Genomic DNA, 23,785 nt, shown 5'->3' with positions numbered 1-23,785 from the left:
GGCTCCCACACTCTTGATGGAGGAAGGGGCATTTGAATTAATCTGCCAAATCTCAGCTGTCTCTGGTCAACACAAGAGAACCTCTGAGAGCAGCAGCTGTCGGCCACCAAAGGGACAGACACATGTCCTTGACAGCCCCTACGAGGAAGAGGATGTGCCCATCTCAGATGTTCACCTTGGCTGTTACCCGCTGGTAATGGTGGCCACAAGACACATACCCCATATGCAGTAGGCTATTATAAGGGAATATTCCTTCCTTTGAAAAGATGTTTTTTTTTTACAATGCTTCATCCATTCCACTTGTATATTCAGGTTCATAAAAGCTCTAAACAAAGTGTTTTGGAAAACTACAAAGTTGAACTTCACATAAAACATGACCTGGGCTTATAACACACCCTGAACCCAGACCCAAGGAATTTCAGACGTGTGGGGTCCCACATAATTGCGCTGCTAGGAGCTAGGCCTGGTACCCACCATTTAAGAAGTCTCTCTGTGTTTCTAAGACTTGATTGATGTCCTGCACCCAGGCCTGCTGGATGTCAGCGTTGGCGGCTTGCAGAATGACCCTCTCTGAAGTTTCCCTGTTCATGAGCGCAAACTTGCAGGGGTCATTGTCCACGTTCTCCTCCAGGACCAAGTAATTCATCTGGGAGACACCAAGTCAATCCTTTTCATATTTAAATAGTTTCATAAAAATCAAGAACATATTACAGTTCCTCCCGGTTTTTATTTCAGGAGGTGTTTCCAAACTTTTGCCCTGGATCTAACAGCTAAATACTTTGGTCTCTGTCTTTGAGTGAATGACATGACCCTGGAGAGCCTACGGGCCCGAGACAGGGACTGGCACTCAGCCTGTCGCTTCTCACAGATATCCATCCTTCATGCCTGGAGGTTACTAGGTTGAAAGGCTTTCAGTGTTCAGGACCTTACTCACTCCTCCGTCTTAGGGAAGTGCCCCCCCTCCCCCCCAGTTGGGCTCCTCCTTGTCCCTACTCATCCCCACTGGATCCTCACCTTGATGCTCCTTTTGAACATGTAGCCTGGGGTAAGAGATCCCTTCCTGAGCAGTTCACTGAAGATGACAATTTGCTCAAAGAGGAACACACGCCTCTCCTTGGTCCGGGACTGCATGCCTGCATCCAGCTCAATCACATAGAACGTGTCCTGCTGCAGCAGCTTCCCCTGAGCAGTCAGGGTGCCCTGACGGAGGAAAGGGCTAGGGTGAAGTTAAATGAAAAACGGGGAGATGACCACAGCCCCCTGGGTCCACAGATTCTCCCCTCTGGGGACATGGACAGCAGACCTGTTACCAAAATCCTCAGGGATCTAATAAGAGACCAAATTAGGACACACCCATCCACCTAGGGCAGGCACAAGGGCCCTGCAGGGAAAGGGAAAGAAGCAGGTCCAAGAAAATTCCTGACAGAAGGTAAAATTATTAGCTAAAAAGATGTTCAGAAATGACCCTAGCCCTTCTTGTTTTATCAGAAGGAGAACAGAAAGTAAGTGATGTTTGGAGCTAAAAGTGGCCTTTCTGTCCTTGGAGCTCTGAGAAGTGTGCCTGCCCGGCTCCCTTGCAGCATAGCACAAGGATCTGGAGTCCTCCAGTGGCCATGAACCTAGAGCCAACGGTGGCCATGAGAAGTGATGTAGGCAGGACCACAAATAATCTGATAAATTGGGCCCCTCTTTTCTCCTATTATTTTAAAATGGAGGAAATTCTTCTGAGGTCTTAGTCTCCTGCTACAGATCAACATGTAAAGTTGGGTTACTGTCACTAGGTGCCCATATTTTACAAGCTAGTAAGTATTTTGGGGGTCCTGTGATCCCTCTTAAAATGCAATCACCTTCCCTCTGGGCTTTAGAGGGAACAGAAATATGTTCAGGGTCCTTCCCGATTAGCTGAAGGAACACAAAGTAGATTCTCTCGGGCTTGATGAAAACAAGGAGATAGTGGTACTTGATTTAAGAGAAAAAACAATTAAACACACTAGTATGTGGTCTCTTGTGGACACACACACACACACACACACACACATATGTACAGCACAGCTCCTATGAATTGAATTAGGCAGCAAGTCAGATGCTGTTCCTCTTGTTGGTGTTGAGTTTCTCCAGAGGCCAAGAGAAAATCAAGCCAGACTCCTACTCAGAAAACACAGGGACATCAAGGTTTAAGAGCAAAAGCAGTTACCTGTGTTGTTCAGAATAGCCTCAGACCTGGCATAACTCTAACGGAAGAAGTACAAAACTTCACCTCGTAAGACTAAAATGCCGTAGTTCTTAAACTCAGAATATGTTGCTGCGGCATAACCCTCCTCACTCTCCTGCCTCAGCTGGGAACCTATGAAAAAAGGCCCTTGACCTACTTCCTGGTCCCGACAAAGCAGTGGAATCAGACAGGGACACCAGGATGGGCTGGAAGGGCAGGGAGTGCAAAAGAATTTGCCTCGAGAAAACCATGAGTCCAACGCAAGAACCCAAACCTGAATATAGCATCTCCTACATGTGCTTACGGACCAGCCTGTCTCACATTTATTCTAGTCTACCTCTTTTAGTTTAGCCAGAAGAAAGAGGTCTGTTACTTTCTTAGTGACATTGACTTTTAGGAATCCCTGTTCTCCAAAACGGAATAATAAAATCTTCGGTTGTAGGATTACCAGGAAATAGGACCGGAAGACTCACATCTTTCTCTACGGGGCTCAACTGCGTACCAGCCAATAACTGTGTCAGTTCCAGTTTTATGATACTGATGTTCAAACAGGTTACATTTCGTTACTGTATGAGATTTGGATATAAACTAACGACAAGCACTTACTAACTTTAAATCAGAAACATCAATTTGTTCTTTAAACTTTCACTGTTGTGGGTTGAATCATAATCCCCTGCAAGTCATATGTTGAAATCTTAACACCGGCACTCCCGAGGGTGACCTTTTGGGGAAATAGGGGCCTCACAAAATTAAAGTGAGGCCACTGCGGCGATCGTACTGGAGTATGACTGGTGTCCTCACGAAAGGGGGAAGTCTGCTTCCAGAGAAAGGGTGAGGAGAATACGCAGAAAGAAGGCCACTCGAACAGAAGATGCCATTTATCAGCCAAGGAGAGCGACGTAACAGACCCTTTGCTCACACCTCTCAGAAGGAACCACTACGCCTACTTCTTGATTCTGGACTTCTAGCTTCTACAGGTGGGAGATGACAAACGTCTGTTGTTGTAGCCACCCAGTCTGTGGTGCTCTGTTATGGCAGCCCTAGCGAACTAGTACACTGATGGAAGCCCAAATCCTAGGGACATCTAGCTGTTTCTCCTATAATTTGATTCCCCTCTTCAAAGAATAGGACAACGCTTATTTAACTAAAAAGCCAGCCACGATATAGGCCTGCTTATTAGAACCACCCTCTCAAAGAAGTGTTCTACTTTCCCTCTGGTTCTATTTCCATCACACAGTCCCACTCTCCCTCACACGGCTGGCATTTCTCAAGCAAGAAAGAAGGGGGGAGACGTCACTGCCAGGTCCACAGTTATAGAGAATTCTGGGTCTCGCTCACCCTGGCGCTGCTCTGGCTGCCTGCTCTGTCACTTGATACCCTACACAGATGAGTTTTCTAGGCCTGGGAACCAGAGCAGCCAGGCCCAAAGCAGTAGATGGTGCACGAGGAGGCGGACGAGGCAGGCACAAGACTTCAAAGGGAAGCCACAGCAGCCTGGGCTCCTGCTGCCCAGAGGAGAGAGCGTTTAGGGGCACTCTTAAGGGCTCACCTCAAAGCCCTGCAGGCGTCCCAGATTCATCATATCATTGCAGCGTTTTGGAACAAGGCACATTAACTCCACGGCTTTCTGTGGGAAACAACAAAAGCAGCTCAGGAGGGGAAACAGGAGGCTCAGGGCAGTTTCGAGCTGGAAAGCAGGGGCCCCCTGGTCATTCCTGATGCCACGAGAGGGCCCTGGTCCCTGCGGCCCACGCTCAGAGGGCTGGGGGGGCCGTCTGTTCCAGGTGGGGGTGCTGGTCATCGGTGCGGGGGCTCCACACGTGGGGACGATGCTCCCCAGCCCATCCTTTTCCTATGTTCCCACTGTTGATGATCAAGTCCCTTCCCTTCTTGTATGTTCTTTCCTCTCTGTTGCTTCCTAGCTGCCCAAGCAACAGCTTAGCCTGGTCTGTGAAACCCTAGAGTGTTTAACCCCGAATAACCTGCCAAAATGGTCTGCAGCCTCTCCGGCTTAAAATAATCCCCATGGTGACATTGTCTCAAAGGACTTCACTTAAGGAATAATCCTTGGGGGTGGGGGTGGGAGTGAAAATGGAATACTTTATATGTTAGACTCAAACAGTACCTGGATTTATGGATAAACTTGCACACTGAAACACCCAGTCTCAGAGGATGTTAGAGGGTTCACATATCATGCTTTCCCACCACACGTCACCGGGAGCCACAAGGAGAACATCCTCGGGGCTAAACTCTGATGTGGCCCAGGGCAGAATCCTTGAGTTCTAGACAAACACTCACTGTGCGCATTAGTACTCACTCACTGCCCCTCATCCTGCCCAACACCTGTGGAGGGGCTCGGACCGTCTGAGAGGGGTCAGCCAGCCCGGACCCTGGGTCGGCCTTTCCCCTTTGGAGACAGACACCCAATAACTACCCCTAGACAGTCAGCGTCACAAGCAGAAAACGCTCACCTCGATATCTGAGCACTCCAAACCCGCCTTCTGGCTGTATCGCAGGAAGTCCTAGCACGTCGGGGAAGCGGGGCAGGGGGTGGGAAAGGTGAAGTCGGTTAGGAAAACGGAGCACTGGAAAAATCCTAGCACCGTGTAAACGGCGGTAACACCCAGAAGACTTTCCCTCCCCACAGAGATGGCAGTGCTCTGCAGGAGCTGAGATAGGAAGTCGTGAGCCATAATGTACATACAGCACAGAGGAAAACCCCAGGATAGCCAAAGATTCAGAACTGTGGGGAATAGGAGGGACCAAGGGAAGCAGGGGAGAGAGAACATTATGACTAGAGAAGAAAAGAGGATTGTGAGAAGAAGGGATGGGAGAAAGGGAAGTTAAATCTCTCTTTCATTTACGTCCTATTTCTGTTAGACAAATCAAATCAAACCATTACAAAGAGTAAAATATGATCAAATTTTAGACATTACTCATCTAAGATTGCTAGGGCCTTTCCTCTCCTGATACAAGCATCAGAGTGCTTGTATCTCACTCTGATTTTATGCTTATTATTTTTCACTTTTTGTGACAAAGTAAGAAAATGAATTAACCAACCTTAAAGTTGGGAACGAGAGGTATACAATTTATTTGAGGGCAAAGCTGACACGAGTAACCAAGAGACAAGATAAAAGCCCACAGGTGCCCCCACCAGCCCACGGGAATGGTGTGGGGAAGACAGAGCCTCCAGCTAGTCTGTTCGCTAACTCGGGCCCTGACCCCGGCTCACAGCTCTCTTACCTTGAGGAGCAACTGATATTTTGTTATTCTCTGAATGGGCTTGATGAGGAAGTCACTAAGCGTCAGCCTTTGATTTATCTCCTGCTTCACCTCCTGGAACACAAGGCAGTTATGTTAGAAAAAAAGGAGCCAGAGAACTGGGGTGCTCTGGATTGGGGTTCAGGGCTTCAAACAAGACAGACCTTCGTGTTTTCCAATGAAGTTTTGGAATATTCAAACCACGTGAATGATAGAATTGCCTACAGAACTGCTACTGTGTTGTTAAGAACACAGAACACACATCATCGCCTTCTGCGGGTCAATCACATTCGTATGCTGTGTCCTTGCCCCAAGTCCTGGGGGACAAGCAGGAACGGGTATTCTGTTCTCTCCACCACTCCAGGACCAAGTCAGGGGTGATGGGCTTCTCCTGGGACATGACAGCTTGGGGGCCCTCAACTCTTTCTACAAACACCCCACTGAGGGCTCTTTCCAAGTGAGGGTTGCCTCTCCTCGGGCCACATGCACACTCGCAGGCTGGGGCAGAACAACCATGGAGGTGCCGGGCAGAACCTCTGGGAACGCAAGCAGAGAGTATGAGGGGGCTGCAAGCCCCTCCACAAGGGGGAGGGTCCTCAGCAAGCAGTGTCCAGGGCTGGTGAGGAAAAGTGGGGGCCCTGGGGCCATGTAAGGAGGACCGCAGCTTCTCCAGCAGTCTGTGTCACCATGGGGGCTTCTAAAAGCACGCTCGGCCATCTCGGCTCCTCTCCGGCCAAGGGGCTCCTGAGAATTTAGCTAAGGAGCTAATGGCTGTGTCGAGGCTGCCATCCCCGTCCTGAAGGGGTCACCCCTGCTGTGTAGGGGCCTCCTGTGGGCGGATGTCGGCTGGTGCCTCTGAATGTGGCTGTCTCGGCCTGAGTCTCTTCCCCCGACCCCGGTGCAGCAAAGCCGGAGCAGCTTACTTCAAAGTAGGCATCGTACTCAGCGACGATGTACTCCGAGCGCGGCTTGTTCTGGCAGTACCACACGTAGATGTGCAGCTTCCGCTCCTGGAAGGCAGAGGGCAGGCACTCAGACCCCTCGGGCCCACGCTGAACCTCGGGGTCTACACGGCAACAGGACGCCGATGTGGCCCACGCCTTGGGGGTGCACCAAGGCCGTTACATACCAAGGACAGAAGGGTCAATGGAGTAGCAAGAGCCTACTATCCAACTGCCACGAAAGTTAACAACAACTCAGAGAAGGGTGACAATGAATAGCAGGGGAGGCAGGAAATTAAACATGCACGTAAGTGAGCCTGGTGGCAGGGAGGCGAAGGGGGCGCAGGGAACACTCACATGTTTAATGAAGAGCTGTGCCAACTTGTCCTGCTCCTGGATACATTTTTCCAGTTCAGCCAGGAAAAAACTAAAAGGAGGGAGGGGATAAGAAAACAGGAAGCCACATTCTTCAGCACTGTATCATTTCTCAAGGCTGAGATAAATGACTGACAACTCTCCCCGAACCCTAGCCCTAAGGTCAGAGGCCGGGGAAGGGGGATGGGAGGGCCCTGGAGTCCTAGGTTGGCCCAATGCTCAGAATGATGTCGTACTTACTCCTTATGCCAATCATAGATCTGGTGAATATTTCCAAACACAATTTTGTCCTTTCCTCGCATGTCCTCAGGGACGCCCTTTTCTTCTATTCTCTTCATGAAGCCCTACAGGGCAGAGGCAATGATGAGCCGAGCATCCTCACAGGAAAGCTTTCTGGGGTGAGCACCACACGTAGCCCTGGGTAGGCCCCCACTCTCTGCAGGAGTCCGGGGGCAGGTGCTTCTGCGGTTTCTCACTATTCAACCAGGAGTATACCCTTGTGCTGAGTGATGCACAAAATTTTTATAAATTTCTGGCTCTTGGCCCTGGCTGGGGAGCTCAGTTAGAGTGTCATTCCCATACACCGAGGTTATGGGTTTGATCCCCGATCAGGGCACATAGAAGAATCAACCAATGAATGCAAAAATGAAAGGAACAACAAATGAATGTTTCTTTTTCTCTCTCTCCCCCTCCCTCTTTCTCTCTAAAAGAAAAATAATCAATAAATGAATTTCTGGGTCTCTTTCTTTGTCTCCAGTCCCCTTAAGGAAAGCAGAACAAAGAAGACATCATTTGCCCTCTCTCCCTTCCCCCAATCTGTTACATGTCTTTAAAGACTCAGAACCAGACACATCTGGCCTAGAAATAAGTCTTAATATGTTAATGCTTTAGCCTCTGCAACATGTTGTGACATATGATCTCATTTCAGCTATAAGGTCAAGCTTTGAGGTTGCCCAGGCAGCACTCATCCCCACCTGACAGACGAGAAAGCTGAGACGTGGAGAGTCTTGTGACCTGCCTTACAGTCACACTGTTGATGCTGATGGCCCCGGATCACAGCCTCCAGACGCCCAGGCCCTCTGCTCCTGGGCTGGACTCTATATGGAGGCTGCTGTTCCCCTGCCTGCCCCACCCGTCCTTGGAGAAGAGGACAACTTTCCATAAATCAGAATTCAGGGCCTCTGTATGCCACGTTGGTTGTTTACGTGCGGTTCAGGACAAACACATACAAAACTCGACGTCCGCGGATTTCATTGGATGGGGACTTCTAGGTCCAGTGTGAGGAACCAGAATGCACTTTAGGTACCAGACACTCAATTTTTAGGAGTCGCATTCTTTCATTTAAGATGTTTCTCAACAGGGCTCTAAGCTATCTAAATTATCCATTTACTTCCTTAGATTTTCTTATCCAAGTGTCTTGATCCCCCTCAAGCAAACCCCTTTGGAGAATGAGCTGTTTTATTTACTGCCAAGTTGACTCTGCACCGTGGGCCTGTCAGTCGTGCCTTATTGGTGGTTTTTAGTTTATTGTCTTCTTGGAATTTGTGTTCACAACATTGTCCTTAAAATCTGAGGAAACACATAAGCCCCACGCTTTCACTAAGAGTGACCTGCTTAGGGCAGGTCACAGTGGCCCATAGCTCTGGAGACTATTATGTCCATGAAGTTAAACACCAAGGAAAACCTCAGACAGGAACTTCATCACCTAAAACAAGGCGAATGTCCTCAGCCCTAAACAAGAGGCTACAACATTGGGGGCCTCACCTCCCTCTAAATCTCTTACAAAAAAAAAAAACTTACCTACATATTCTAATTAATCCATTACCATTTTTAGTTTCATTTCTGCAAATACCCGGAGATAGTAAACTACATAATCTCACGGTAAAACACCTTGGCCCCGCCGGGGTCCAATACGCCCCTGGTCGGGTGACCCCCGAGCCACCGACTCACCTCCACCACGATGCCCAGATCCTTGACGTAGTCCTTCTCAGTCTGCACCAGCTCGTTCAGGACAAACCTGAGCAGGAGACGAAGAACAATGAGCACTTCTCTTCACTGTGAAGCAGGAAATCTCCACACTTCAGTTCACAGGCAAGTGACTCTGCGGCCTCTGGGACCAGCTCCCCCAGAAGCCCATGCCTGGCCCCCCCGGGGACCGTGCTCGCTGGCGCTCTCCCCAGAGAGGCCCACGTGGAATGGTGAGGGCGCCACGGCAGGGGACGGGCTTTCCCAGGTGGGACACGGCAGTCAGACAAGGACGCCGCGCACAGCCCCACGTGCTCCGTCCCATTCTTTGTGCTCTGCCTCCCTCACTGGTAGCTGAACGATTGAAGAGACAGAGGGCAGAAGGAATGACAGCACGTTGACAAAACCGAGTCATGAAAGCTTGAGGCCAAGGGCTCAACATGAGACTTTTCTTCCTTCACTTCAGCTCCCTTCCTCACTTGGCAAGAGGAGGAAGATATTTGTTTGATGACAAGCCTCGGAGGCCTCCGAGATACTGACATCAAGTGAGGCTTTCGAGATATAGAGACTACAGTTCTCCAGATAGGTATCCATGGTAACTGGCCTGCGAAATCCCCAGGCAAGGCTGAGAAGACCGACTGCAGACATCCCGAAATAACCACCTCGAACGCACAGCCTCCCTACGCACCACCAGATGTGGGATCTAACAACTTCCAGGACACGCGCTCTCTTGGTTTCTTCCCTGTTGATGACTTCCTCCTCTCGGAGCACTTACTTTGCGCCAGGTGCTTCGCGGGCTTTTCTCATGCTCACAACAGGGTGGGGATTGCAAACCCTACCACGTGTAGATGAAGACACTCAGGTGGTACTGCCCAGGAGGACAGAGTGAGGAGCTGAGACTTGAACCCATTTGTATAGGAGCTCAAAGAGTCAGCTCTTTCGCTACCGCCCGCTGCCTGGGAAACCACTCAGACTGGCTCTCTGGGGTCCCCGAGGCACCAACCCAAACACTTCCCTTTCTGTCCTGACGGTAGGGAGCAGGATGCCAAGCCCTGCCGACCCTGCACTGGCACCGGCTGGGTGCTTCTTGCCTGGCTGGAGTCTGACCCATACTGTCCACATTTGAAAGAGCTTTGCCTGGAGCCACACAACTGCATTTTTGGCCCGAGTAGCAGAAGGAATAAAGTTTTGAGACATGAAAGAGGGGCCCCAGCAAAAGGGTTGAACCCAGGAAGTGATTCCTCTGAAATTCTTGATCTATACAGCACAGAGAAGCCACCAAATCCTCGGGTCTGGGGCCTTGGGGCGATGGGGAGGAAGCCAGGGGGACACATGCCTCTTTATCGGCACGTCCAGCAACGCCGACCAGCTCCCTCTCTCTAAAGACCACATGTGTTGGAGGCCACAGGAAGGAACTGGCAAGGCCAAATAAAAGCATTTAAATATAGCTTTCGCACAGCCCTAGTTACTGCTTGGAAGAATGTGGTAAAAAGAAAACCCATAGAGAAGTTAGAGTGGGAATTTGGGGTTGGAAGGGCGCTCTGACAAAGATGAAGTCCAGCTCTTTGCCTCCAGGCGATACTTCCATCCTAAACTGTCTGCTGAGCCACTGAGGGCTGTCTTGGGAAGGGGAGTGGACCAGGCGCTGCTAGTGGACCTGGCATCTCTTCCCTTGCAGGGCTCTCTGACCCCTTCTAGTTCTCCCCGCACTTGCTGTGGCCCTTGCCCTTTGCTTCCTGCACACAGGTGCACCAGGGCCCATGGAATCTGGGGACTCCACTTACATCCTGCCTCGAAGGGCCTTGGCTTTCTGTTCTTCTTCCAGGTTTCTGGTAGGTGTGGGTGGGGCCATTCCCTCATTCAGGCAGCCTGCTGGGTCTTTCAAGCTCCCCCGGTACGAGCCTCCTTCCAGGCTCTGAAAGAGAAGAGTAAACAGCCTTAAAGAAGGATGCACTGAAAAGTCCTCTGGAAGGCCCCATGTTCCCTGCACTCCTCACTCCACCTCAGCCACAAGCAGCTTGGAATATATGTAGCCAAGGCTGTTCTCATGGAACCTCAGTGAGAGCTCCAGGAGACCAGACTCCCACCTTCCCGCAGCAGGGAACCCAGAGCTGCGGCCTTCCCAGGCAGTCGGGATGTGCTTGGCGACATGAAAATCGTCAAAGTCATTTATCTCCAGGTAAGAGCTCCAGAGGTGAAGCCAGTCGTGGCAATTGTAACCAAACAAGCAGTCAGAAAAGAGCATCAGAGACAGGAACATCAATTACAGATGACGGGGCAGGGTAGTGATACGGAAACTAGTTCGTTTCAAATCATGTTTGTTTAATCAGCTATGATGTTTTTTGAGGAAGTAAATAAATGTAGCCTTTTCTAAAAACATCTTTGCTAAGGCTGTTTACCAAGGGCTTCCTTCTACTTATTAATCTCTCTCATTTCTTTTTAGTTTAGTTGCTATGGGACTGAGAAACATTTAAAGGGATTAATATGGTGCTCTAGAAAGAGCAAAATGGAAAGGATTCTAATCCTGGAGCTACTAGTGACTGGATTGTGACTGGATTATCTTTAGTGAGACAGGTAAAGTTATTATATGCTTCAGTTTTCCTCAATTTGCAAATCAGAACACTCCTTTCCACAGCTTTTGAAGGAATAAAAGTCCCGGGAAGGCAGATCACACAGCGCCACTTAGCATTTCATTCTGCACGTTGGCAGACGCGATGGGGGTGAACAGTGAGACCGAAGAGCAAGTCAGTGTGAGCAACTGTAAGGCAAATGCGGGAGATGAGTCCAGATCCTCCGTACAAGACGCCCGTCTCCAGCAGCCACTGTTGCTGAAAGGAAAGGCTTCACTTCACCAGTCTTTGAAAACATCAGCCCTGAGGCTGAAGAGCGTCCCAAAGGGTAGCTCAGTTGCTTAGAGTGTAACCCCAATATGCCCAGGTTGCAAGTTTGATTCCCAATCAGGGCACACACAAAAAGCAACCAATGAATGCACAAATAAGTGGAACAACGCATTGATGTCTCTCTTTCCAGAAAAAAAAAAAAAGTGTCCCAAAAGGTAGGGGGAACAAAAGGCTTCATTCAGCCTGGTCTGAACAACATGCGCTTGGAGCATCTGTCATGAACTCCCTCAACTGTCGTATTTCAACAGAGGCCAAACAGAGGTAGAAAAGGTCCAGAAAAATGAAACAAAAAGCAAAGAGGGGCCCAAAGGGCCACCACATGAGAACAGGTGGAGAATATTAAGACTTGAAGCTGAAAAACTTAAGCTGAAGAGAGATGTCAACCTTCTCCCCGCACTCCCCAGTCTACGACGTCCAAATCGACAGAATGTGCTAAGGGCCAAACAGGAATTTGTTAGCAACAGTAGAAACTAGAGTGAAGAAATCAGGGTTTTTAAGCTTGAGAAAGAGAATTTCTTTTAATTTGACAGGAAGGTATTTTATAGAACAAGTAATCAACCATGGACTCTGTTATCCCAAGGAGCAGCAGAGTCTAAAAATATAGAAAGGTCAGGAAGAGTTTAGCTAAATTTAAAGGTTCAGGATCTGTAACCAGTTATTAAGGAAATGAGTGTCTGGTGCTGAGGCTTGACAAGCCACTGGACAGGCAGGCTTTTCAGTGACATGCGACATATCCCCTGGTGCCACCACCAGAGACAAGCTCCCCAGACAGATGCACTCAGAGAGTGATCGATCTGATTACATGTTTTTCACTTCCCTCCCGTCCTCCCCAGTGTCCTGTGACAGTCTGTTCTGCAGCCTGCTGGCTGGCAGGATGCTGGCTGCAAGGCCTGGGAAACGAGCTTGTATCTCTGCCTACGGAGCTCTCCTGTGGAACATCCAGCTTGGCGTGGTCCGCTCTCAACTGTTCTGCAGAATGAAGGACCTCTGAGGAGTCCAAAATGTCACGTAGAAAAATAGGTTCCATCTCCTCCTGCCCAAGTGATCTCTGGGATGGAGCTGAGAAGGGCAGGAGCTGTGCAAGAGGAAGAAGAGGGAAGCAAAGGGTCGGACTCAGCTGTGCGCCGGGCAACCTGCCTCACATAATGGCGTTGGCTGGCAATACTTATAATAATTCAGCTGAGGACTTAGCTGTCTGTGCTACGGGTGGGACGCGAGGTCCCACTCCAGGGCCACTGGGGGTGACCTTCAGTGGCTGGTGCTGCTCCAGCGGCGGGGGCGGCTGGGTGCTGCGCTGTGCACTGCCACGGGGAGGACTGCCCTGCCGGGGCTCAGGTCACAACAGCCTCAGCAGACAAAGGAAAAGGTGTACAAAGGAGGGAGGAACGAAAGTTGCACAATGGGTGCTCCTAGAGTTGGTCCAAGGTCAGGGAACAGAAATGCAAATAGAATTCAAAAAAGCAGATTAAGTGTGGAGGAAGGCTGTCCCCACGTTAAAAATGAACACATTTCCTGTGTGCTGGGTCTTGGATCATATACCCATAAAACGCCCTTCCTCTGGGCTCCTATGACCACCCTCGGCACACCCCACACAGCATTTGTGCATGGTATTGCGACTGATCGTTTGTTCTGCGCTGAGGCACATGGGTGTCTACATGCTGAATGTCTGCAAAGTGCCGGAGAAACAAAGATGAATGACATAGGGTTCCGTGCCCTCCATAATCTCAGCTGCAGTGGGTGTTCTTCCAGACAGAGGAGGTGCCGTGCAGGATGAAAAAGGAGCTGGCAGCTCTGTGGTGGGGTGGGGAGGAAAGGGGAAGGCTTAATGGAGGAGGCACCTTGAACTGAGTATTGAGAAATGAAAAAGGTTTGGGTGGGCATACCAAAGGGAGGACATTCCAGAGCAGCACTGTGAGCAAAGGATCAGGGCAGCCTGGGAAGCCTCGAGCTGCCTGGTACAGGGAGGAGGTGGGGGTGGAGGGGCAGCAAATTACTGTGTTATGTGAGCTGGGGGTGGGTCAGTATTAGGGCAAGAGGTGAGGAATGGAATAGGTAAGCCTGGAGAAGTACGCGGGGGTCGGATCATAAGGAGCCTTGTGCGTAGCATTAAGAAGGACAGACTTCACATTCTAACGCCAGTGACAGAATTTTGGGCAGGGAAGCAATGTCACTGAATCTAAATTTTAGAAAGACTGGTCTTAATGTTCCTTTTCATGACTTGGGGAAATGTCTGATATGATACCAAAGGAAAACAGGCCTTAAATTTTATATGCTCTAGGAGTACATTATCTAAAAGAGTCTAGAGGCAAATACATATCTAAATGTCAACACTGACTATGTCTAGATGATGATAAGTGATATAATGTTTATACTCGTCATTTTTCCAATTTCTCTTAAATGAACATCTGTTGCTTTTATTAGTCAAAAAGAACCATCATGAAGTTGTTTTTTTTTGAAGAAAGAAAATCGATGTCCCTCTGGCAGTCACGCAGAGAGACAGACGGAACTCAGAGAGAACGGCTGCAGCGGTCCAGGTGGGAGAGGATTTGGAGCACCGGCCTGGACGACAAGTGCCATTCAGGAAGGTTTTGTGCTCGACCCCAGAGCCGGCACAGAGTAGGACCCCAAGAATGCACTGAATGCGCGACGGAACTCTCATGGAGAGATCAAAGCTCATCTGATGAAAAAGGAGGCCGGGCGCTGGTCCAGCTCTACCCACCACACCAACTCCTGGCCGCCCCACCCTTTTGTACAGACGTGTGCAGTATTCTCTGGATAAAAGGTATCAGGTCTCTGTCTTTCCCAGGCAAGTTGTGGGTGAGGTTAGGGAAAGCAAGTATAGAGTAAAAAAACTGAAGCCCAGTTTTTCCAGGCAAATGACACTCAGGTTTGTGACTTTGGGTCAAGGTTTTTTATTTTTGGGGAAACCTAAAGTTTTCTTTTTAAAAACTATATTTATATTTAGAGAGAGGGAAAGGGAGGGAGAAAGAGAAGGAGAGAAACATCAATGTGCAGCTGTCTCTTGCACACTCCCAACTGGGGACCCGGCCTGCAACCCAGGCATGTGCCTTGACTGGGAATTGAACTGGTGATCCCTTGGGGGGTTCTCAGGCTGGCACTCAGTCCACTGAGCCACACCAGCCAGGGCCAAACTTTTCTATTTCAACAAGCTCAATAACATTTTCCATAGAGGGATGTCAGAGGAACCCAGTTCCTGAAAACATACACCTTCATAATGGACATAAAGGGCTAGTATATCCTCCCATCAGACTCTGGACTTCTGCTCACTCTCCCTTGCCATTGACAAAGCAAGTCAGTTCATCTAAAGGGGTGCGAAGCATGCACAGGAATGCAGCCTGGTCCTACCCAGGGAATGTGGCCCGCCATGACTGACCAGGACAGGCCTAGGATGCTGAATGCTCTCAAAACAGAAGTCCCAAAGGTAGGTAGTCTTGCTGAAGCAGGTGACACATTCTCAGGAAGCCAAGCCACAGGTAGACTGAACAAAAGCTTAGTCCTGGCCAGCCCCTTCCCTACAGGCAGAGGATTATCAGCTAAGGGTCCGCTGGTGCCATCCTGAGCCCAGTGAACTGTTGTGATGCTGCCCGAGGACCCTCCTCAGGGAGGAGGCTTTCTCTCTGGAGGCTCAGCCCTTCTTCTCAGGCAGGTGGGGAATCTTGGGGGCTGTTTAGAGGAATAAAACCAAGTCATACAGATTGTGAAGCTACTACCCAGCAGCATTCACCCAACTACCAATACGCTGGTTGACAAACACTGTGTCCCTGGGCTGAGCGCACGGCTGCAGAAGATAAAGTATGACCACGTTTCCTTCCCCTGCCCTGCACAGTACTTACGAGTCGGCTAAGAGCTAATGGTTGTAGGATGCTCGTGGTACCAGTTCACCAAGCGCATTCACACCTCACTCAACAGTCTTCATCTTAACTCTCCTGATATTCGATTTGGGTGGACAGAACCAGCACTGTTGATAAATGAGATAAAACTGAAGCCCAAGTAGCCTGAGTAACTTGCTGAGCGCTACACAGTAAGTAGCAGAGGCAGGACCAAAACCTAGGTCTTCTGATTCCTTATATACTCACCACCACCTCCAGTCCACATGTCTAGAAATAGCTTTATTAAAAATCAAACAGGGAAAGCAAGGGGGGGGTCCTTAGTCTTGCCTCACAATTAAAGACAATACCTTAATACAAAACCTAGAACAAGTATGTTAGCTCTGTTTGGGAAGGTGGGTGGGCATCCTCTCGTGGTTAACCAAAGCCTGGGGTAAGACCAAGGCTAGCCAGAGAGAACTCAGAAGTGCTCATGAGGGACTTGCCAAAGGAGGTTCTGGGGATATTAGGGGTTTTATGGGCACAGCATGAGAGCAGAGAATTCCTGTCCTCTTTCCGTAACAGCAGCTCTCAAGCAGCAGAGACCACCACACTCGGGGTGGGAGCCTTGGGGCAGTCATAAGCGCGGATAAGCAGCCAGGGCAGCTCCGAAACTCAGAGACACAAGGGATCTCATCACGGCTTTTGGGAAGAGCTAGGGGGCCAAGTGAATTCTGAGTGCAGGATGTGGGGCTATCTTTTGAGCACCCAAAACAGAATTAAAGCCTTAGATATAAAAGACCAAATATACTAGATACTCCTGTAAAACTCCCAGACTCTGTACATTGAAAAGGACCTAATTAGTTCTTCTTATACGAACCTAAGAGAACTTCCGCCCACAGGCCTAGGGTTCACCCTCGGAAGTGAGGAAGTGTTGAGACCAACCTTTCTTTCCTATGGTGGCTCTCAGTCATTAGAAGGCAGCTCTTGTGTCCTCTCGCCAACTTCTCCCCACACTTAACCTGTTTCTATTTTTAAATTAGAGTTTTTAAAAAGATTTTATTATTTTTGTAGAAAGAGGGGAAGGTAGGGAGAGAGAGACACAAACATCGACGTGAGACAGAATGTTGATCAGTTGCCTCTCTCACACGCTCCTCTCGCACAAGCCCCAGCTGGGGACCAAACCTACAACCCAGGCCTGTACCCTGACTAGGAATTAAACCAGTCGGTGACCTTTCGTTTTGTGGAACGATGTCCAACCAACTGAGCCACACCAGTCAGTCCTTAACCTCAGTTTCTTCAGCTTTCCTTCAAATGACATGGACCACGTGGTACTGGCTACCCCCTTGGGGGCAACTTCCATTGTGTTCAAGAGTGTTTTGAAATGCCGGGGTCAGAACTCAATGCATGACTCACACACAGCTCATGACAGGTGTGGTCTGAAAGCTCAGGTGCAATGTTCGAGTGCAAAGCTCGAGAGATTCTGCTGAGTCTCTACATTGTTCTTCCATTAACCAGCCTATGACCACACTGGCTCTTCTGGCAGCAATCACATCGTTGTACTTACAGTCAGATGAAAGCTCCTGAACTTTTACAGGCTCTAGGTCTTACCCTCTTCTAAGCTAAAGAGCTGATAGGGAAGAGGAATGCAAGACTTGGAGATGAAAATGCAACTCAGTATTTGCAAATGTGGTGGAGGAAGCACCAGCTATTGATAGCCATGTTGCTGCCCCATGATGGGGACATGTGGGGACGGGAAGAAAGAGAGAAGGAAGGACAACGGACTCAATTTCGGTGAGAAGATTCTGAGAAACCAAACCACTGCTCCCTGGTTCCTGTCCCCTATACGAGCTTGGTTTGGTATATCCAGCCAAAGGAATCTCTATAATTCTAGGCTCACGGCAGGTCCTCAAGAAGTAGTTATTAGTGGAAGAAGTTAAAGACCCTATTATGGTAAACTCACCACAGAAAGGCCATACATCCAAAGACATCTGTAGAGAGCCTGTTACAGGGCTAATGGACTCCACCATTGGCCTACGCTCCTCTCCTTTGGGAAATCTGCTCTTATGGGACTTTTCAGTGTCTGCACTCAACGTGCGTCACACCACACCCATGGCTCACACGGACTGGAGGTGAACAGAGACTCCTGACAGTGCTAAGGTGAGCAGCAGCTGTCGAAAAAAGGTAATCCAAAGTATGAAAAAAATGCAGACTTTTGGAAACAAAGGATTACTGATATAAGTGTAGAAGGCCCCTAGAGTGGAGGAGAATACAATGTCTTAAATGACAAGTCATCTACCTGGAGAGGTAAATGAAATGACTTTCATTTGTTGTAAGTCATTTTACTGAGTGACACAACAGGGCCACGGAACAGTGGGGCTGGGCAGGGTGCGGTTTGCACAGTGGCTACTGTGGGGACCTGGCCTGGGCTGTCAGAGAGGCCCTTGTGGGGAGACGGGGTTTGAGTGGGGCCTTGAATAACCATTATACTTTGGGTAAGCAAAAATGAGGGGGAGAACATTCCAGGGAAGTGGAGTGGTATGGACAGAAATTTGGAGGTGGCACAGCCAAATGCGTGTTTGGGGATAGTGGAGAAAACAATTCCGAGTTCACCAACCACAATAACAAGTGGACGCTGCAGACAGGTTGGGCAGAAGGCTACAAAACATTAGAAATCGGAGTAAATGTGGACTTTCTGTATGGGCCAGTGATTTCCAAACATTGATTATATACCTCTATCAGTAAGCATAATTTTGGTTACACATATCCAAAGCATGTAACTTATTTATAAATTATACACGCATATCTGTGCTATATTACCATATGTACATATTAAAACATACAAAAAAACCATCAAATGATGAGATAAAGAGATGCCAATCTTTTCTTCCTGCATCTCAATAAACTGTCTTGTGTACTGAAGGCACCCCACAGTGGAAACAGCTGCTTGTGTGGGCTACGGGGAGGTCATGAGCCTTCACCTCAGAGGGAGGCAGTAAACAGTGCTTGTCAGAGAGCAGCAGGGGCGTGAGGCTGGGAGGCAGACCAGGGCGGGGAAAGATCAAGCAATGGATACTGCAATCGTGCAGGCAAGGGTCAGGGCCCAGACTCAGGTGGCGAAAGAGAAAAATGCAAAAAAAGGATGATTTTTTAAAAATTCTTGCCTGAGGACATGCTTATTGACTTCTTTTTGAAAGAGGGTAAGGAAGGGAGAGAGAGAGGGAGAGGAACATCCGCCAGTTGCCTCTTGCATGAGCCCCAGCCAGGGACCAAACTGCAACCTAAGCATGTGTCCTGACCAGGAGTTGAACTTGCCACCTTTCAGTTTATAGGATGATACTCCAACCGACTGAGCCAGACTGGCCAGGGCAGGATGATTTTTAAGAAAATAAAATATTTTTTATGGTATTTGAAGAACGAAGAGGCTGTATGGGTTAGTGTTGAGAGGAAAGGGGAGCAAATAAGGAGTGGCCAGAGAGGGGAGCTTTGAAACCTGCGTGCAGGCCCATGACAGCGCCCAACCCCCACCAGTGGGGCAGGGAGAGACGGCAGGAAACGAACAAACCCCCCAGAGGCTGGCACTCATTACTGAAAACACCAGCTAAGGTGGTTTTTTTTTTTAATTAGGAAGGGAAATTAGGAGGAAAAGAAGAAAGTCATATATGTTAAATTCATTGGTACTCCATAAGAGCTGGGATATTTAAAGAGGGAGTTCCTGTAATTAAAATTATTATCAGGTGGCTTTCCCTGGAGAGCATCCCTCGCTCCCTCTCATTCCTGGGCCAAATGGAGAAAGGTTGAAATGGCTCTGATTAACAGGACTGCCCGAGAGAACTCTGGCAGGAACATGGACCCTTGTCCTAATGAGAGTTGCAATAAAAACAAAGTGAGTGACATAAATGAGAGCAAAGGAAAGAAAAGGGCTTCAAACTGTCATCCTGCACTGATACACTTTTTGTTACTATTATTTTTATTCTTGCTTGTTCCATTACAGCACATGTACATGTAAAAATGTGGGAATAAAGGAGCTCTGTCACCAGCATTAACGCCAAAGCCCCGAACCAGCTCAGACTCGTCATAGGATGCGCACCAGCTCCCTTAGTGTCTTGTGGGGACGTATCCACGTACTTGCGCACATTCTCCTTCAGAATCAGCCATCCACTTGTGTGAGAGTCACAAGCTAGAAGACTATCTGAGGTCCCCAAATACAGCTACTCAGTGCTTTCAAAGATCCGATCCCTGTTCTGTGTCTCTGCAGCAAAGTTAGCTCCCAGGCTAATCAGACATACAGTGAAATGTCCAAATGTGGCTGCCCTGGAGCCCAGTGAGCCAGGCTTATATTGGGAGGCTATTTTGTCTGGAATACCTTTCCCCTCTCGTCAATGTCACAATCCCAAAAGAGTCTGTTAACTGTCCACACCGGCTCCCAAACAAATCCCAAAAGCACTCTGGGGCACAGCTCTTTAGAAAGCACCACTAGCTGGAAGCGACCCCGTTGGAGGAACGAGGGTAGGTGCAACAGAGCACACGGCTGACCGTTGCCGGGCCCTAGGAGCCACTTGGAGGGGAGATCCAGGCAGAGCTGCCTCTCGGGCCCCACTTACCAGCTTGCTTTTGACCAACTGCTCTATTGCACTGACAAGGTCCGCAGCAGTAGGCACTTCGGTGGAAGCCTGCCGGGCTGCGAGCAAAGAGGAGGACTGCAAGACATTGAGCAGCAGAGGAAAAGCAGATTAGCAAGGAATGAGGAATAGCAATTAGCAAGCCAAACAGCAAGTCCAAAGCTCAAGGCAGGCAAGGCAAGCAAAGCTCTAGGGAGTTCGGAGGGAGGAGATGACGGAGGGGGGTAGCGGGTATGGGTGTGGGACAGGCCTGCCAGACCCTTTATCAGAAATCTGGTCAGCCTTGAGGCAGGAGTGAGGCTAGGCCCTCCTTAGGCAGGCCGCCTACGGAGCTGAGGCGGGTGGGGGTTTGCCGTGTCCCCTGAGAGACCGTAGGTAAGGGCTGTGCTTACTGACAGCAGTGGGGTTGGGTGGGGGGCGGATAAGACTTGGGCCACTACGGGGCTGCCCTTGGCTCTTCCAGGCTGTGAAAAGAGTCAAAGAAGCTATCTTTGAGTGTGTTTGAAGAAGAGAAATGATCCTTGCTTTATTTAGGTGTAGATCTTAAATACAGATCTTCACTGTGTGTCAAGCAAAAATAAAAAATGCTGGGGGCAGAGCACTCCGAGACCAGAAAGGTAGACGCCCACTCCCCACCCCCATGCACACTCAGACACACACTGCTGCAAACTGGCACACTAGGAAGTAACACAAGGCTTTGGCAGGACTTGTGTAACTTGTTCTGGAGAAGGAGGGACTCTCCTGTTCACAGAGATTGGAGGCCCAAGGCCAGGGCCTGCCCCTCTTCCCTCACACCCACAAGAAGGCTCAGTCCAGGTGGCTGTTTGCACAGTGGTCTGGGGGCTCCTGCTCACGGAGGCGCGGTGGTGTATTTTCTTACTGCTCCTGCTTGAGAAGAAACTGAGGGAACGATGAACCCTATGTGCACAGGCAAGCCTTGCCCCTGGCACGTCAGAGCAAAGGGAGTGGGCGTTCCCAGGGCCCCAGGGTGCAGCGCCTTCCACTTTTAACACAGATGACCCGGGAGTGGAGAGTGGGATGCCCAGGGACAAAAACTGCAGTTTGTCCCTGAAGTGAGTGGGGAGAGTTTCAAAAAGGAAGCTTCTTTTTGCCTAATCTAAGTGTGAGTTTAGGTCTTTGCTTCTCAGATAGGGTAAAAAAAAAAAAAAAATGAAATCAATGTAAGTAAGAGAGATATCGAAAACACTCTTTTTTTCTTTCCTGGGGAATGCAAGAAAAATGTATAAGTCTGTTTGGAAATTGAAGTTATCAATTTTTTAGCAGTCTTAGTAATTCTACCTGGGAACTTTTTCCAGGGACAGAAACGAAAAGAACAAATGCTGTGGGTGACGAGGGACCTGTGCCAGTACCACCCAAAGGAGCAAAGGTTGGAAGCAACCTAGGAGATCTGGAAACGGGCGGGCCACGCTAAGGACGGCACCTCAAAGACACGAAGTACTCCCAAGCTACTGAAATGACAGTTATGTAGGTAAAATGAATGAGAGTTTAGGAAACACTAAAGAAAACACACATCAACAAATATTAGAAGGAAACATGGAGACTTCGTTTCACAATGTTAACAATGGGTGGACTTTAAAAAGCTCCTTTGACAGTGTTATAAGAATTATGTTTATACATCTAAGGCCATTTGCTGAAAGTTCTGAGGATCATCAAAAAACCAGATTCCAAAGGATCTGGAAAAACTTGGTTATTCCAGAAGAACCAAGGCACTGAAGTCCAACAAACAGGGCTGAGGAGGGTTCCTGAGCATAAAAAGGGACTTGCCATCTGCCTTACTTTTTGGCTAAGAAAAGTCTACATCAATGTCTGCCGGTCAATCCACATTTTCAGTTAAAAGTTATCCAGAAACAACATAACATCCTTTTCCCCAAAATAAGCTGTTCTGAGGGTATTGGAGGGGGAGGGTTCGTGACCTTTACTTTATCTTATGCGAACTGGCACCTCAGTTGTGGAGGGCTGTGTGGGACGGCAAGGAATGGGACATGAGCGCCCTACCCCACATACACTATCGCTGCTCGCAGGGCATCTCACAAGGCTGGGCCTCTGGGAATCCAGGATGGCACCCTGCCACGCTTCCTGCTACTTTTCCCCCAACAGTCAAGAGTCAGAGCTGACCCTGGAGACCAGGGTCACCGACATCCCCTTAGGAGGGGCCACAATTGTGTGCTTCTCATGGGTGAGTCACAGAGGGTGGCAGCGACCACATCTTAGTCATCATCCTGTCCCTAGAACCTGTCCCTGTAGCACAGAGGAAGTCCTCAATTAATATCTGTAGGTTAATGACCCACATGTAAAGCAGAATTCAAACAAGAAAGCACTGGGCTATCACCAGAAATGCTGAAGCATCTGCAGTCCTTTTTGAACTGTACCCTAGGTGGTGGCGCACGCTGGAGCCACAGCCCCAGAGGAGCCTGCCCCGCTGCAAGGCGGAGCCCCAGAGAGCACAGCGAGACCCTGGAGAGAGGCTAGGGTACCACCCCCACCCCCACCCCACCCCACCCCTGAACAACACTCTGAAAGCAAAGGCAAAGGACAACCACAAACTGAAACCACCAGGCCAACTCCAGGGGCCAAACGACAGCAACCCTAAGAGAAGGCAGGAAAAGCACAATGCAGTGAAAAGGTCCGTGAGGAAAGTGAGGGATGAAGTGCCTGACTAACGCAGCCTCGGGTCAGAACCTGAAAGCACAGCCAACCTCAGCCTCTGCTCCGGAACAACCGGAATGACCACTCTGCGATTGGAGGCCCAGTGGACACCACGCTGCAGACACCCATGAGCCTCTCTACCATGGAGTCCGGGCATTCTTGCAAAACAGAGAACACGAGCGAGCTGGCATGTTCGGTTTGCCCGCCTTCGACAGCAACCTCTCCTTCACAGCATCTTGGCCCTCACGCTGCGTTTGCAGAATTTTAACAGCACTGGGCATGACAGGAAGCTACCGTTATTTCAGTTTTAGAGTTGAGCACAGGGAAAACAACCCACTAAAACACAGGTCATGCAGTCAGGAACGAGAAGACCACCATGGCCTAGAACCACCTCGGATCCCTTTTTGAGACTGATAGTGCCTTTTGGGATCTGCTGCTTCCGAAGACAGGGAGCCATGGCCCTTCATCGACAGGACACGGTGCCAGGCAGATTCCACGCTGAGCATTCTGCACGCGTGGCTAGAGCAAAGTCAGATCGCCAGGGGAAGGGAGGGGACCCCTAGCAGACGCAGTCAGAATCTGCATCACCATGGATTTATGTGGTGCAGGGGGTCACGAGGGCAAGAATGTCACTACCCGCCCCACACAAAGTGAAATCACATGCGCTATGCACTGCTCTTTCAAGTGAGAAAGTAAAGAAGCCCCACCATCTCATCCTGTGCAGGGTCATTGTCAAAGATCTTCATAGGCGGAGGGAGTGGGGTATGCGATTCTTCATCTGGCTCATCTTCACCCCAACCTTTCTTGCTCTTCTAGAACAAAAGAACAGCATTAGTCACTGTTTCATACAGTTAAAAATGCTAATGGACTGGCAACTTTTTAAAAAGGCAACATAGAAGATACCTCCTCTCTCAACAGACTCCTGTTTTTCAGCCTCAGTGCCGTCCCCTATAGAAGAGGTACACTTGCTTACCTCGAAGGGCAGTGAGGACCAAGAGGGGGCACACGTGGGAAA

General features: G+C 49.3%; 1 protein-coding gene across 10 annotated transcripts in view; it reads right to left on the bottom strand.

The window, feature by feature from the left end:
• KALRN (kalirin RhoGEF kinase) overlaps positions 1-23,785 on the bottom strand; it is a 706,454-nt gene that overhangs the window by 44,027 nt on the left and 638,642 nt on the right. For 4 of the 10 annotated variants that reach the window (XM_037033686.1, XM_037033688.1, XM_037033693.1 and 1 more), the window contains 12 exons: positions 23,478-23,582; positions 20,086-20,181; positions 10,539-10,669; positions 8,740-8,806; positions 7,030-7,133; positions 6,772-6,841; positions 6,397-6,483; positions 5,456-5,548; positions 4,684-4,734; positions 3,762-3,839; positions 1,015-1,200; positions 475-646 (listed from right to left, as the gene is read on the bottom strand). In XM_037033686.1, the coding sequence (XP_036889581.1) occupies positions 475-646; positions 1,015-1,200; positions 3,762-3,839; positions 4,684-4,734; positions 5,456-5,548; positions 6,397-6,483; positions 6,772-6,841; positions 7,030-7,133; positions 8,740-8,806; positions 10,539-10,669; positions 20,086-20,181; positions 23,478-23,582 (1,240 nt within the window). The remainder of the gene's footprint in view (positions 1-474; positions 647-1,014; positions 1,201-3,761; positions 3,840-4,683; positions 4,735-5,455; positions 5,549-6,396; positions 6,484-6,771; positions 6,842-7,029; positions 7,134-8,739; positions 8,807-10,538; positions 10,670-20,085; positions 20,182-23,477; positions 23,583-23,785) is intronic. The other 6 variants (XM_037033687.1, XM_037033695.1, XM_037033696.1 and 3 more) reach the window with 3 other exon arrangements.

Source organism: Sturnira hondurensis, unplaced genomic scaffold (genome assembly GCF_014824575.4).
Source record: "Sturnira hondurensis isolate 20B ecotype Veracruz unplaced genomic scaffold, ASM1482457v3 Scaffold0021765, whole genome shotgun sequence".
Taxonomy (NCBI): Eukaryota; Metazoa; Chordata; class Mammalia; order Chiroptera; family Phyllostomidae; genus Sturnira; species Sturnira hondurensis.
The sequence above is the reverse complement of the archived record's forward strand: the minus strand, read 5'-3'. Positions and strand labels throughout refer to the sequence as shown.